The 17,238-nt window shown below is 42.7% G+C and overlaps 1 protein-coding gene across 1 annotated transcript in view; it reads right to left on the minus strand.

The window, feature by feature from the left end:
* The window catches only part of LOC134361909 (cytochrome b5), a 35,175-nt gene extending 18,516 nt beyond the window's left edge, over positions 1-16,659 (minus strand). The window contains 1 exon segment of the mRNA XM_063077095.1: positions 16,412-16,659. Coding sequence (XP_062933165.1) covers positions 16,412-16,540 — 129 coding nt within the window. The 5' untranslated portion in view covers positions 16,541-16,659.
* Positions 16,660-17,238: the final 579 nt, after the last annotated feature.

Genomic DNA, 17,238 nt, shown 5'->3' on the forward strand with positions numbered 1-17,238 from the left:
AAGGTTTGAAGTGGTCTCTTAATCCTTTCAGTTACACTTTATTTAATGTGAGAGAGATAGCTGTAATTGTACTTGTAAATTTGAGGATTTATGAAAGTCAAGGGTCTACCAAACACATACAAAAATGAGAATACAAATAAGGCAGAAAGCAAAGTGTTAAATGAATGATATCAATAAGTAACTTCAGATAGGAGATGGACAATGAAAGAGCCCTGGGTATGCTGAATGACTGACAGGCAACCCCTCAGCCCAGTCACTGGCCATCCCTATTAATGGTATTCAATGATCTAAAAGGTCTATCCCTGGTTTCCTAAGAAATTAAGAACTTTAAAAGGAAGAATATATTAAAAACTTGATAAATTATGCTTCACTGGGCACCAAATATCCGTAATGAATTAAGCACTGTTTACTGCCCTGCTAACAACCAGAAACAAGCTCAGATTCTCCTTTCCTCTCTAATCAATAGTTCCAAGCCGGTATTTCCAGGTAAACACTGTTGAGTTACCTGCTGTAAAAAACCAACACACTTAAAACTGAGGACCAACATATCACTCATTACCTACAAAGCTGGCCTGGCCGTGACCCCATCTACCCTAACTCTTTCCAAATATGCCTACTGGTAAGAATTCGCTTTAATCTGAGAAACACTCAGTGCGATTGGAGTTACCCGCTCCTGGGTAAACAGTGCAAATCTCTTCCTTCAGGAGAGATGCCAAAGTTATCAGGGTTAATTCCGCACTTAAAGCCCCCTCAGAGACCATATGATGACTTCATTCATAACCAAGTTCTAAGGACCTCACTAAGAAGACATGTGGCCTGTTTTACAATATGGAGCTCAATGGTTTACACCCAGGTCATTAAAGAAAGTTGACCCAGACCTTACAGGCAATGCTCCCATGCCCCACGGATGTCACCCCCAGTTCTGCTCATGTGGCAAAGCCAGTCTCTAGAAGGTCTTCCTCATCTGCACCTCATGCTCTGGCCCTGGATATCCTCTACTTCAGCAATAACTAGTAGTGAGAGAGAGAGACATCATAAAACATGTGCCTTTCTTCATATGAAAATAAAAGAGTTAAATTTCCCATATCCAGGGGAAAAAAAAGTATCAGAGTAAATAAGCAGAAGGTGTTTAATAAGAGCACACAGTGCAAATATGTCATATGTCAGTTATAGAATAAGTACAATTGATAAGGGCATGATCTTGAGATCACTTTTGAATGTTAAGAGGCCAAGAATTACAAAATATACATAATGATGATGCCTGAACTCCTTTTTAGAATGAGGCCTAGGAAAAAAGCTAAGTTATAAATGCATTATTAGAGACTGCAAGAAAATTCTATTTCATATTTACTAGTGTGAACGATGGATCTATAAAAACCGGCATGATAAAACTAGCTGCTCCTGATACAGACTATTTCAATAAATAATAAATTCTTCATATGAATGCAATAATCTTAAGGAGAAAGAATATGTTGCTAGTAAAGTCAGTGATTCTAGATTCAAATATGCACTCTGCAATTACTATTTATTCAGAAACCGATTGCTGAGTGCAAACGATCTCCAGGCCCATTCTTCATTCCTGTTGTTTGTTTCTATGACCATTTTCCACTTCCTTAGAATCTCCACCCTGAAAATAAAAATGGGTATAAATTACATTTTTAGAATTATCTTTGCCAGCTATGTTCCTCTTGAACATAAATAATTTGATAAAATGAGATTGTCTTAGGCTTGATACAGAATAACATTTTTGTTTAGTGGTTGTCCTTAACTCCTAGAATTCCTATGTTTTAGTGGCTTTGGAAAAACAAGGTATAAAATCTTGAAGTCAAAGGTTAGAGGGCCATGTTCGCTTGACAGGAAAGCCTCATGTTCTCGTAAATGAAACCAGTGAGGACTTCTCATCCAGCTCACGACTCCAGCCACCAAGTGGCCTTCCTCACCCCAACCCTCACCCATTGTTATTCCTCTTGCATGTCACTGCAGAATACTCACCTTCAAATATCGTTTTGACCATTTCTTGTACCTTACTCAAAAACCCACAGTGGTTCATTTCTGCAGCCAAATCACTGCCTCCTGAATTTCTCAACAAAGAGAGCTGCAACAACTACGCAGCACAGGAGGTGCACTCAGCTGAGCAACCAAACCCGCAGGGGAAAGACTGCTGGTGCTCCAAGGTCTGCTTCTCCCTTCCTCCCTACTACTTAGACTTTTATCTGGGAAAGGCTGGTAAACAGAGATGCTGGAGATACTTCCCAGGCTCCCCTGCAGCTGGGTATCCAGAAGATCTCATTCTGGCTAAGGGAATGTAAGCAGAAGTATCAGGAGAACCAGAAGTCTTCCCTTTGGAGTGGATTGCTCCCTCTGCCCTCTATCCCTCATCCCTTCCTCATCTTGACACCTGGAATAGGGAGCCTCCTTTGAACTTAGGGATGAGGGCCACACCCCACGGCTGGCCGAGAAGTGAGTTGGACCACAGCTACCTCACAGCCCTGGGCAGCAAAGCTCGTTTCTCTATGACAGATGCACAAACTTCTACCTTGTTTAAGCATAGTTATTTGGGGTTCTTCTGAGCCCAATTCTATTTACTGTGTCAATCATTCTATCAAGAAATACAACCTGCCGGGCGCTATACTGAAGTATGGAGGCATATTAAGGACATGAAAAAACATAGTTCTGAGCCTCAGGAGACTTAAAACCAAGTCAGGGCAACTGTCTTGACATACGGTTTCATAATCAATCAGAGGAATATTATGGAGCCATCTGAACTGATGACTAAACAGAATAGAAGTCTAGAAAACAGGAGCTTATGGAAAATAATCTAGTCCCCTCTAGGATAGTTAGTTAGCATTTGGATCAACCGAGCAGATTATCAGTAAAGCTGACCACGCTGAAGAGGAGAGTGGCATGACAGATATGCCGGAGGAGACCACTACCCTCAGACCAGAGAAGCCAGGAGCACTCAGACACACGTAGTACCAGTAGCACATGGGACCTAGACCTCTCCAGCCCCTTCTCTCCCCCTCAATCCCACACAGGCTCCAGCCTTATCACCTATGCTCAGCTTCCTGCAAAGTCTGGCTGTCCACCTCCTCTGCAAGCCTGGTATCAAAAACATACAACTGAGCTGGAGGTCTTGACTCATCATGACAGGCTGGAGGTTAAAATTCCAGAGGTTAGAGTTTAAAAGGACCTTCAGAGACCCAGAGAACTGAAGCCCCACGCTACACTGATGGTTCATAAGGGTGGTAGGACCAGAACCCAGATTCCCAACTTAGTTCAGCTCCCCTCTCCTTTTGTGAACATGCAAATTTATGATTTTTGTTTTTTCCTTTTTGGCAGCTGGGCAGTATGGGAAAATGAACCTTTGACCTTGTGGAATATGTAGGTGAAATGACTATTTTTATATTTCTGAACAAAGTGACTTTAGACATTTAAAGGATGTCTTAAAAATAAAGTTTCTTCATAAATTTCTCTTTTGGGAATTTGGAGAGGAAATCTCTCTCATTTCTTCTAAATCTCAAGAAACTTTTTCCTTTGCCACTGCCTTCCTGAACCTTTCCAACTAAGAAAGATTCAAAAAACACGCACATCCGCACACATGCACTCACACACACCCTACTATGTCAGAGCTCCATCTGGCTATAAGGTTGTCCTGATAAAAAAGCCAAAAGGGCATGTAGAACTACACCGTGATATCACAATGTGCATCAGGTCAAAGTCTTGCCCTCTGAAGCTTTGCTTATCAAATAAAAAACGACAACCATGACAAAAAACTCTTTCCACCTAAATGTAATGCTATGTGGGTCAAAAGTCCACCAATTCTGGAGTTTTAAACAGATCCTTCATTCCAAACACTTAACACTGCCAAAAAAGGTGGGGTAAACAGATTGTCCACAAACAATGACTAGGCAAAAATGTATTTAAAGAGATTATCTGCAATAGTTAAGCCAAAAATAAAAAAAACTCAAGAGTTTGGAGAGCAGTTTATAGATTTAGAATAAAATAACAAGATAGCCTGACCACATTTTTCTATCATTCTGGATCCTATTTTACTAAGAAGGCAAGGGTGGTGTGCGCTCATCAGACTTCTGTTCTTCCCCGTTCTGGACTCTGCGGAGGAGCTAGAGTCTGCATGTGGTGAGGACTCAGGGCTTTACATATACCCTCTCACTGAATCCTCACAGCACCTTCTGAATTACTCCGTTTTGCTTTGAAAATCAGAAAATGAAACTGAAAACGAGGCCCACCAATGCATTCGCCAGCTAGATCAGGAAACCCATGCACTCACTCAAGCAGCTGCTGAGTACCACATCAAGCTCTGTTGTAACCAAGACAGGACAGTCACGGTTCCGCCCTCAAGAAGTTAGAGTCTAATAAGAAAACTGCCATGTAGACAAATGAAACAAAACACAGTAAGTACCAGCTAAAGGAGCCATGGCACTAATGGCAGAGGGGACATCTCTCTCAGGAGACTGGATGCCAAGGAAGGGCCAGGCAGGGTCGCTCAGGAGATGATGCTTGAACTCTGTGTGAGAGGTTCTGTGGGAGCTCACCAGGTGAGCAAGAGAGAGCGGCTGTAAGCAAAGGAAATCACATCTTGAAGGCCCAAAGGCACAGCATAATGGTGCAGTGGAGGATGAATGGGAGACTTTATGTGGGGCAGGTGAGCACTCATGTCTCTAGGGGGAAATCAACCCAGAGATGCTAAACTAAAAGAGAGCTCCCTGGAGTTCCTGCCTAAAATCCCTGCATTTCACAGCCCACAAAAACTCTGCATCATCCAGAGTTTCCCCTCCTTTCTGTTATCTTCTAGCTTTTAATTTCTCTCCTTTCCACTCTAGCAGCTGGGGGGAAAGTCTAGTGGGGAATGATGACAAAAAACAGCAGGTGATATCTAGTGTGTGCTCACAGTGTGTCGGGAAGCGTTCTGAGCATGGGTGTGGCCCTCCTACTCCTCACATCAAGCCTAAGAACCAGGCCTCACCATTTTGTTCCGGCTTTGCAGATGGAGACGCTGAAGCACCAGGTGGCAGGGCAAGCAAGGGGAGCACCTGGGGCATGAGCTTGGGCGATCTGACTCCAGGCCAGCTCTCCTCACCACTGTGATAATGAGAAGTAAGCCACTTCCCTGAGATCTGCTGACCCAGATCTAGTGCACATGGTTTTTGTGCCCCCCGTCTGCATGGCAGCCCCTCCCACCCACTCCAGCCTCTCCAGATGTTCTCTGGTGGCCTCTTTCCTGCTTCAAGGTTTCCCCTGATACTCAGTCTAAAAAGATTTCACAAGCACAAAAATGTATTATTTCGTCATGTGTTCACTTGATTTTGGTATTGGGGGTGGGAGAGGCAATTAGAAAGGAGAATTAAGCATATCACCTCCCAACTACTTTATAAAAACCCCTTCCCATATCATTTACCAAAATGTTAAACTAGACCCTCTTAAACTGCAGAAAAGATGAAATTATAAAATTCATTAGTAGAATGCCTGGCATGTAAGAGGTGTTCATGTAGTATCAGTTTGGTTTCCTTTCTTCCCTACCCCATTTTATATTGCCACAAAGAACTGTGTACAGTACTACCTGGCACAACACCTGGCCCCTGTAAATTGTTGAAGGCCAATTCCAGCACCAGACCCCAAAAGACCCCTCTTCTTACCATCCCCTTCACCTTCAAGAGATTTCTATGGATTTCATCAACTAGCCTGATTCTACTAAGCCACAGAATCAAATGTCAAGAGTTAAGAGAAACACATTATAAGAATAATGAACACTTCTACATGAGATAATTCTTATGATTCAGTTAGGATGAGAGCAGATGTCAGCCTGTAAGTTGGCCAGTATCCTGCAGAATGCTGTTATGATTTTCTCTCTTTAAAAAGAATAGCAAAATTCCTCTTAATTTTCAAATTGAAATAGTAAAGATTTGGCCTAAATTGAACCATGAATCAAAGATAATTTTGTATTTGGTCAGTATGTCCTCACCAATATTTTTAATTCTACCATTACTAAATGTGTCTCATTAGATAAAACAAAGCAAGTGAGCTAACTGGAGACATAATTACTCTTCTGATCTCTGAAGGGCACAAAGGCCCCACTTCTGACATGATGACCTCAGGGTGGAAGGAAGGCCCCAGCACAGGCCTGCTTCTAGGGACGAGTGCAGGGGACACCGAGGCTGAGCCAGCCAGGCCGGCAGCCGGCACAGTGCTTCTCTTGCTCTGCGACCCAGCTCAACCCAAAGTTCCTCATAAGAATAAGCAAAGCCACCCAAACCAGGGGTGCAGTGGCAGGTAAGCTATGCACTAAGAGGGGCTGTTACTCTACCTATGATCTACCTTGTGTCAAAATGGCCAAAAGATGAGACGACAGAACAGTAGATGGCTGAAGAAATGTCTCTGAGAAAGAGGGAACAGGATCTAATGGACAGAGGCACTGGCTTTAGGCAGGAAGAAACTGGAAAATGCACACAAATGGGATTCCCTAACCTTCAACTCTCATCTTTCCTTCCACTTACTTCATAGGAGCCATGCTTTGATGTTACTGTTATATTCCATGCTTCAAGACTATGTTATAACCTAGATTTTCATAATACAGTCCCACTAGTTCCTAAGTGCTAAATCCTCTAATACAAAATTCCAGGCAAACATCTATAGAGTAAGAAGAGATCACATCATCATAATACTAATATGTGTCATCTGTATAAAAAAAGGAAAAAAAAAAAAAAAGAAAGAAGATAGTAAAGAGGACGAGTTTGCGTCTGTATTCCCCATGGGACGCTCCTCTTCCACCCAGGTAAGGATCACTTTCTGGGCACTTACGTGTGCCAGGACACACAGCAGCAAGCAGGACAGACAAGCACCTGCAATCTGGTGGAGAAAGACAGCACGTCAACAAACAAGGAAAACCTCAGATTCTGATTGCTCTCACTGCCAGCAGAGACATAAGACAGGATGATATGACAGAAAAGGCCCCTCTCTGGGGAAGAGACAAGGAACTGTGTGACCTGAGCAGGGCAGTGATCAAGGGAAAGTATGCCAGGTAGAAAGGGAAACTGGTACAAAGGTTTTAAGGCAGAAACAAGCCTGGCTTGTTTGAGAGACAGAGGACCAGGTGTGACGGGTTTGGGCATGAGGGGACAGGGAGATGTTGTTACCAGCTGAGGTGGGAGACAGAGGCAGGGGCCAGATCACCCGCAGCTTTTTAAACCAGAGCAAAGAGATAGGATTTTATTCTTAAAGCAACAGAAGCTTCTGTAAGGAATTAAGCAGAGAAATGAAAATCTGTTTCTATAAGGTAAAGTGTTTTTGTTTTTATTCTAAAGTTTTTTAATGTAATAATACATATATTACTCAAGCTGAAAACTCACAGAACCACCACGGATTTGCTGAAACCAATGTATACAGAGGGCTTTTACTACACAGGGCAACCATGAAAGGTGCCGGAGCCACAAGAGAGACCACGTCAGGCCTCTGCTCTAAGAGGACAGGAGATAGAGACGTTCTCGCAATCGCAATCACTTTGATGGTGTGATAGAAGCAACCAGAGAGGAACGTGGGAAGACAAAGGCAGCGCAGGAAAGGAGGGGGGAGGGAAGAGGCAGGTGGAGATTATTAGCTGGACCCGCTGACGGACTTATCAGAGCAGGAACCTCATTGGATTTCCATTTAGAACAATCGCTCCCAGGGCAGTCATTGAAAAGGTATTTTCCAAAACAACATTTAACCTCCTCACACACGCCTAACAAACATGTGGACAATCTCTTTCCTAGCCAAAACCAGATTCTTAAGACCGTGCCAGGTGGAGAGTGTCATTATGTTAGGAACAGAGAGTCCTTGAAAACTCCGCCAGGACTCTACTTAAAAACTCCTCTATGAGAAACTGGAATGGCTGTATTTCCTCCACCTTCCAAAAGGGAAGCATAGTAAAATGACAACGGATGGAAACAAATGCTTATTTTTGCCTTTTTACCTTCCAAAGCTTTTGTTTTCATTCAGGTCTTTGCATCAAACTTCCCTTTGCTTCCTCCTTGGTTCCTACAGAGAACTCCCCAACAGGGAGGGGGAAATCTCAAGGCAAAAAGAAGCAACTCTGTACCAAAGGGATGGCTTTGTTCTTTTAAAGCCATGCTAGCTATCTCCAAAGCTAATCGGCTCTCGTGCCTCAGCAGCGAGGAGCCAGCCTGAGGAGCCCCACTGCACCGCCTGGACTTAAATCCTGGCTCTGCTCCTTCCCAGCTCAGCGACTTGTTGAGCAAGTTACTGAACTTCCCTAAGCCACATTTTCTTACATTTAAAAAGGGACTGCCACCACCAACCTCAGAGGGTTGTTTCAAAGATTAAAAGTACAAATGCAAAGAAGAGATTTGTCCAAAAGTCCATAGCATACCAGCTAGTCCACACTGCACGCTAACAGACATTAAGTGTCCACCGCTATCAAGTTTGTTATTAGTTCCCTGGTAGATTCTATGGGCGGATTAATGAATGACACTTACTCAACACTTCCTCAGGAAGATGGTTAGAGGGGAAAGCAGGCTGGATATACTTTGTGTCCTGGCCAATTCCCAACACAGCTGCACAAAGCTTGATGAATATCACTGCCAATAATGAACAAAAGCAGGTACTGAAACAAACAAGCTAGAAGCTGATACCCGCAAGGCCTTCAACTGCAGAAGAACTCAGGTTATTCCATGTCAAACAGGCTTCCATCCCCAGCAAGCAGGGTGGGATGGACCCTTGACCGAGCCAAGACTGTTAACACCCCCATCCTCCTCCTCCACCTCCCTCCCCTCCACTCTGCCGCCAGAGCTGCCCAGCACCAGTGCTGGTTCGCATGTCATCATTCTGGCCTGGGCCTGATTAGAGACATAATTAACTCTATGGTTGTGAGAAGGTAACTTCTTGCCATCATCCACAGGGGCTCAGCTCTCCCTAATTGGAGGCCATTTACCAACAGGCTGCACCTGCTAGATTTTATTGGCCCAGCATGAACTGAGTTCTCCCCACCCAATCTTCAACTCATTCCTGTTTCCAATATTAGAACTTAGTAAAAGTATTAATAAATACACTTACGTGTACAGTCCCAAGAAAACTAAGTTCAAAGGTAGTAGGGAAAAAGGCACACTTTATTAAGATGCAGAGAATGGCTTTGAGCCACTGCTATTTAGTCTGTTGCTACCTCAGGCCACTTTTCTGATGGCTTTGAGCTCTTGGATAGGAAATGATGGCCTAGTGCTGGTAACTATGGCTAATTTTTTCATAAGATAGACAAGGTATTTATCACTGACCACAACTGCACTTTTATGAGACTGTACATGCTAAATAAAGGCGCTGAAAATTTTTTCTATACATTTCTCTTTCTGACAAAAATACACACGCAAATAATTGAGGAGAGAGGTGGGTAAATTACAACCAAGTTTCTCAGTTCCTATAGAACGATGACTTGGGGAAAACACACTCACTGGGGTGTCAGCCCTTGTGTGTAGCCACTAGCATGACCACACAAGGGCACTTTGGTAATATGCATCAAGACATAAAAAGTGTACATCCTTTCACCCAAGAACCCACTTACAAAGATTTGCCAGAACAAGGTAATCACAGGCGAGAAACCCAGCAACAAAACATGCACGAGACGAGTGGTTACCTACATTATAATCTGTGGAGGATACTGACATTAATAAAACACATGTATTTCACAGGGCCATAGCCTATAGCATAGTAGGACCAAAGTCCTGAAGTTTAAGCCATACCGCCACTCTTTAAAAATACACATAGAAATGCTAAGATTGGGAAAAACCAGAAAACTTTCACAGGGATAAAGTCTTTGATGTAGATAAGAGAATTGAAACACAGCAAAAGTGATTGCTCTGGGGGCAGTTGCCCTTGGTACAGCTAAACCTAAATGATGGAAAAGTATGTGAGCTAAAATCTTCAAGGCTATTCTACTAGTTAGTGGTTGGGAGATGTTCCGCATCTTACCCTCAGCTGTTTCTCTGAGTTTCATAGGGATCTAAGCGCAGCCATGGTGATTATCTCATTGTTTCTTTTTGTATGTCACATAGCTTACTTTTATGGCTCCTTTTTATGGTAAATTGCTTGAGCTATTTTAAGTTACACCTGCTTTAATGAAGACTGTCATGTAGCCAGTTTATGTTTTCACTATGACTGATTAACTACCTGTGTTTCTTCTGTAACTTTGTTGCCTGTACAATGAAAGCTGAGAAAAAACCTGACTTGTGGCTGTGCCTGGGCTCTCCTCTCTTGAAGGAGTTTTCCCTGGGCCCAGCCCCCTCAGCCCTCTCATTGCTCTGGATTCATGGGCTCTGAGTAATCCTTTATGTCACACTGGGAATGGTGACAATGATCCATCTACATAACAGGGAGGCAGCCAGGAAAACTACGGTTTACTGAAATGGAGTGGTACCCTCAACCCCTCAAGGTGTAGTTCAGTGGGGAAAAAGGGAAATTCCAGAACAGCATGTAGAATATATTTCAATTTTTGTAAAACACATCCGTGAGCAAGGATGTATATGTACAGATCTGTCATGAGAATGTTCAAACTGTTCATGGTGGTAACCAGGGGGTAGTGGAATTCTGGTGGCTTTTTCTTCTTCGTACTTTCCCACACTTTCCTATTCCTTACAATGATCATGTTTTCTTTTCCCTCAAAACAATAAAGGTTGTATGTTTAAAAGCTCCAGAAAAGGGATGTTTTCTCATTATGCATAGCACATATTCCTGAAAAATCATATTTCAAGTGAATATTTGTATTTTGAATCATTTTGTTTACTGGTTAACATTAAAATTTCTGAGAAATGTTCCCACTAAATAAATATTGGACATGCCACATAACAAAAAATAATTTATAAGACAACTGTAATCAAAATATAGTCATTTGAATGCTCCTCTTTATGTACTATTTCAAGTGTTTTCACACATTTTCCCCAGTGTTCACAGACCTGAGGCAGATGCAGGTGACGGAATAGTCCTCATTTCAGAACAAAGAAAGTGATTTAGTGAATGATCTGACTTGTCCCAGGTCACCTCCATAATACATCTAAGACCAGATCTACTTTTCCTAACCCTAATCCAATACTTTCCCATGAATGTTAGTGGGACCAGGGTTGCTCAGACTCCATTAAACTAAAAAGACACTTATCAGTTGTCTTCCATGGTTTTGGAGGACTTTTAGAATAACAGACATCTGCATTAAGTAGAAATTAGGGTATTACTTATTCCTTGATTTACTCAAGCTAGTCTGCATAGCCAGTTTACCTTCCTTATTTATAAATTCATTCACCGTAAAGATAAACAAAAAGCAAAAGTTAACATAGTGGGATGTTTTTGTTTTTTTACTGTTTCAAAACAAAGTAGTCTCTCGGAATCTCTTCTCAAAAGTAGGAACAGGTTACAAAAAAGAAGGAAAAATATATAAAAGACCCACATTCCCCAGGTAGCCTTGTGAGATGTGGTTTTGCTCTCTGTTTACCCAGGTTGCCTAAGCTACCATTACTACAACAATCCCTTCATATTTTCTGCAAATGGACTTCATATTTTCTAAGTTTTATTTACCAAACCACATTATTAAATAATTAATAATGTTCACATTTTATATTCATCAAAGGCAACTGCAGCTTTTTAGTAGTATGAGATTCAGAATACTGCCAAACTTCCTTGTAAAAAGCAAAGGCATTTAGTATCTTAGTCCTAAATATGGCAGCCCTAACAAGGGTAAAGATGTGTTCTTCTATGCTTTTCCGAATTATGGACAATGAGTCTTAAGCACCCACATTCTCTATCTGGATCTTCCACCCCCCTTCTCCTGGGCTCAGAACCACTGGTCTATGCAACGCAGCCAGCCACGTTCGGCGGAAAAATAACAAAAAGTAAGTCTCTACAACAAAACCTGCTATAAAGAACAGTGCTTAAGACTCCAAAAGCCAAAGTGAGACAGGAGCCAACATCTCTTGTAAGACTGAATGCTGTTAAAAAATATTCAAGATACATAAAACTATCAGAATCCCAGGATCACTAGAAAATGTTCTACAGAAAGAAGTTTCCATTTTATAATGTAAAGGGAGGGAGACAACCTGACACAGAGACATTCTACTTCAAAAAAATTTTCAGGAAGATATCTATTTCACAAACACTCACTGACTGAAAGCAATAACTAATTTAACTGTCATTAATTATGTGATACTTCCTTCTCTCCCTTCCACAACTCTTTTAACAAAAGATTTTGTCCAAATCACACAAAATGCAAATTGTACGCAGTATTAAAGAAAAAGCCTACCATTGTGGTCCTTGAAAATAACTATAAATATTTTAGTTAATAATTATTTGTTACAGAGATAAATTATAATTTTGCTGTTATGTTTTTAAGGTTTTTATAGTAATCTTCATTTGTGTTTTTGATATTCACTGTATTGTTGTTTGAATAAGAAGTGTTATGTTGAAATCATGTGTTTAATTTTTGTACCTGAATTCAAATTCTTTGGCATTAAATGTGTGATACTTAAAATGCAAACCATTTTTCCTCTGGTCCTAAATGCCTAAGTTTTCATTTCAAATAACTATCCCTCAAAGTTCTATAATCAGCAACCCTGCTAAAAATATAAGCAGACAGGACAAGACTCAATTACACAAACATAAATTAAAAAACTGGAATTAAGGGTTGAAAAAAAATTTAGTTCAAAATATGTAAGCAATAAAGCTCATAATCTTGTAGGTAGGTATCAGATAGTAACTAAACACCTGCTGCTATTTAGATTGCCTTTTATAATAAGTCCATCTTCCCTCTTAAGTTTCTATCCCTCCTCCTGACCAACAAAACAGCTTCATAAGGCCATTATTTCAGGACAGAGTTCACATTGCACAACTTCTAAATCTCAACCTCTGTTCTTCTGTGTTTTTGACTGGAAGTATATAATTTTTATAATATCTCTTCCAACATCACCTGCCAGATTTACACCTTTACCTAAAAACTCATATTAAAAAATTAAACACTCAGCTACATATAATGCTACAGAAGGAATGTCACTACCCAACCTTAACTCCTACTGCAGTAGTATAATAAAGCTCCTGCTATCATGGTGTGTATGTGTGTGTTTAACAAGCATTATTTTATTTAATTCTTATCATAACCCCACTATTATCATCCTCTCATTTTACAAATACGGAATCTAAATAGCAGAGCAGAATCCCTCCAACTCAACATGAATGTGGACATGCACATAAACGTTTTCTCAACATGAATGCAGACATGCAAATAAGACTACACGTTCTGTAAGAAGGGGAAAATACTCAGCTATGAGAAATCTTGTCCATATGGATGAGTGAATTCAGAGTCTGTGAAGATCTAGCTCATGACTGAAAGTTCATTTTAGAGATATGAAGGACAAAAAAAAAAAACCTTTCATCTTTAGGTCAATTAGGGAAGACAGAATATTCTTTAGGTAACATGCAAAGGCTTCATGAAATTTCTAGAGCCTTTAAATGATGGGAGAAAGGAAAAAGGGCAGGGCAAGGGGAAAGAGAAATATGCCAGGCTCATTTCTGTTTTAAAAGTAGGTATGGGGGCTGGCCAATTAGTTCACTTGGGAGAGCACGTTGCTGACAACACCAAGATCGAGTGTTCTGATCCCCATACCGACCAGCCACCAAAAAAATATAAATAAATAAATAAATAAAAGAATACTTCTTTGGTATGAGGCACTGGGACATTTAAACATAAATAAATAAAATAAAAAATTTTTTTAAAAAAGAGAGTAGGTATAAGAAAAAAGGAAAGAAAAAAGACAAAAATAAATAAATACATATGAGGGCTGGCTGGTTAGCTCGGTTGGTTAGAGTGTAGTGTTATAACACCAAGGTCAAGGGTTCAGATCCCTGTACTGGCCAGCCACCAAAACATAAAAAAATAAATAAAAGTAAGTATGAAATAAATAGCATTGTCCCAATAAAATAATGGAAACAGGAGGAATCTAGGAAGAAGACTATCCAGGCAGAACGTCCTGCTAAAGATCTCTGCATAAGAAGATGTGTGTTCATTTAAGATGTAACCAAAATGGGCACAGGAAGGCACCTGCAGGAAATGCTAGAATCTCTGGTATAACCCAGAGGCAGGCCCCAAAGGCTGTGCTGACGGGTGGAAAGCCAATGACTAGGACACTGCATTAAGCAAGAGATGATAACAGACAGTAAAAGCAAATAATAAAAATGACAAATAGAAAAACATGTCAACAAAAGGTAGAACCAGGATGTGCTGAGAAGACTGGCAGTCAGTGAAAAGGCCAGGTGGCCTCACTTTTTCTAAGTTCTAACCTCTAGAACAACATGTTGGCAGACAGTGAAGGCAGAGGTGAGAAAAGCAGTTCTCCTGGCACCTTAGAGATCCCTCCAACCCCTTAAAGTCAACAGGACCCAAACCAAACTCATTGTGTTTCTCCCAAACCCAAGCTCCTGGCTCTGCACCACCATCCTGAACAGCTCAACCTGCCCTTCCAGTTTTGCTCAGAACATTTTTGTGCAGTCCCCCTTTCCTGCCTCGTAAGAATGAAATATAAAACAAATGGTTTTGTGTAATTTTAACAATAATCTTCTCCTCCTTATTATCTCCTGAAAATCTACCCTTGAAAGTTATGCACAATACTTTAAGGGCAGTGATTCTCAACTAGGAGCGATTTTGTGCCCCAGGGGACATCTGGCAATATCTGGAGACATTTTTGGTTGTCACAACTGGGGGAGGGGATACTACAGACATCTAGTAGGTAGAGGCCAAGGAGGTTGCTCAACGTGACAAAGAATTATGTGGCCCAAAATGTCGAAAAACCCTGTTTTAGGAGAAGATATAAGTTACAATGCTTGTTTTTTTAAAGAAAAAAAAAAAAAAGCAAATGCTTCACAATGTAAAATATCCTAACATTCTTTGATAAATGCTACTGTTTATAGACACAAAGAAATGAGCACAAACGTATCTTAAAATTCCAGAATTACATATACCAGGGAGAGGGGGAAGAAACTGTTGCAAACAGACTTGTAGTGTCAATTAGACTTCATGTTATCAGGCAGGATTGTTAGTTCAAGAAACTGTAAGGGCAAATAAGCTCTGTAGCTCAGGAGAAGGAAGAGGACAAATCAGATCTGATTCCCCACTATAAACCACCCCTGCCTAAATCAGAACAGTATTTTGTCTTCTGGCATTCCACCAAACGACAGTAGAAGAGTGAAATATCTTACCAATAAACATCAACTCCAACCTTTTTTAAAAACAAGCTTTCTGTTTTGTTTTGTCTTAACATTCCTGCAAAACAAAAGTTCTTTGATGTAAACTGTTATTTAGCTAAGACCAGGCCTCTATTTTTGCCTACCCCCAACCCCCAACTATATAAATAATTCCCATCACTAAACATTCTCATTTATTGGAAGCAGGGGGAGAGGTGGAAGAGGGAGGATAAGTGTTATGTTAAGAATTATGATTCAAACTCCCCCAAAACGATAAAACACATCCAGGGTAGCAAAGAATTACTAGAAACATCCCTTAGAGTGCACCGCAAAAATTATAATCGAATTCAAAAATCCTATCAAAGGAATGTCTTCCTTTAAGAAAAGTTATTTCACAACTTCCAAAGTTGCTTAAGGACCAAGTCCGACTGGCAGATTCTATTTATTCTTGTGCCCATCCCTCTCCCTTTGAACTTCACCAGGCCACACATCACTGAGCTGACTCCTCCTTCTCAGGAGTCAAGCACCGTACCTCTCTGCCAAGCCTTTACTGCATGCGGTTAGTAATCACCGAGCCCCTTCTAGGTGAACACGTGTAGGTGTGGGAGTGGACAGTAGGGTTGGCCGGTGGGTGCCAGGCGGAGGACGGGTCCGGGCCACACCCCGACCTCCGAGCTCAGAGTCCCCTCCGGTGGCATCCCACAGCTCTCGGGGTGGGTGTTCTCCACCCAGCTCATACTAGAAGTCCACTCCGGGAACAGCACCGGTGGGACAACCCCTGTCCCAGACGGAGACCCCTTCGATCCAAACTCAAGAATAAAAGGGATCATTTAAAACCTTTACGTAGCTGCGCCCGCTTGTAGGAAGGCAGCTCCAGACACGACTCTGCTTCCCACTTAAGTAGGAGGGTGGAGCTCCGCGGGCCCGCGAGGGTCTCGGGAGCCAGCTCCTGCCCGGCGCGTGCACACCGCGGGCTGCTAAAACGGCTCGCCCGGCACCGACACCGGCGATGGCCCTGGGGCGCTCCCAGGTGTGCGCACGGAGGGGTGCAGATGCAGGTGCGCCGACTGCAGGAGCGCTCCTAGCGTACACACGCAGGTGTGCAGACAGCCGCGGGCGCCAGGGCACGTCGCGACCCCCCGGCCTCGGCCACGCTCCCCGTGCCCCCGACCGATGTCGCGCCTCATCAACTCACCTCTTCCAGAAATTTGGTCAAATCGTAGACCTTGTGGTGCAAGATCACCCAAGTGCTTTTGCTGTGGTTGTGCTTCTCAATCTCTTCCAGGGTGTAGTACTTCACGGCCTTGTCCGACTGCTCGGCCATCTCGGTGCGCGGCGAGCCAGGCCCAGCACACAGAGCCGCGCCGGCAGAAAACCACGCGTGGCAGCCGGCTCCGCCCGGGACATTCCCAGCGCGTCCGCGCCGGGCGCGGGAGGCTGGGCTGCGGACGCGGCGGAGGGGGCAGGCGCAAGTGGCTTCTGAGGATTGGCTGGCGCCCGTGCCACTCAGGAGCCCCGCCCCGATTCCACCGGCCTAAGCGCGCCCCGCCCAGTACGCGAGTGCTGATTGGCTGCAGGAAGTGCCCTTCACAAGGCACCAAAGGTGGGGCGGAGGGGTTGAGGGCGCACGGGTGCTGTAGGCGGGGCTGGAGCAGTTCAGAGGCCCGAGGTTGGGGGGTGTCGCTGGTCCCGGTGAGTGAGCGGGAGAAAAGGTGGTCACACCGTGTAGCGATGGCACCAGTGCAGAGTCCAGCCTTGTGAGGGCAGGGACCTCAGCACCAAAGTCGGGGTGTTGCCTAATCAAACCAAATCAGCCCTAGGTCCAGACGTTAATTTGTAACAAAGGTAGTAATGTTCCAAGTCCCATAAAAGGAACGGCCTGGGTAAACTGTTAACGTGCTCAAAAGATTTGAGAGCCTCGTGCACGTTAAAAAAACAGTTTCACAACGTAACCTCTGCAAAACCAAAGTGTTGCCCCAAATCAGCAAACTTTACTAATTTTGCTTGACTAGTTTGGATTGC

Source organism: Cynocephalus volans, chromosome 13 (genome assembly GCF_027409185.1).
Source record: "Cynocephalus volans isolate mCynVol1 chromosome 13, mCynVol1.pri, whole genome shotgun sequence".
Classification (NCBI taxonomy): Eukaryota; Metazoa; Chordata; class Mammalia; order Dermoptera; family Cynocephalidae; genus Cynocephalus; species Cynocephalus volans.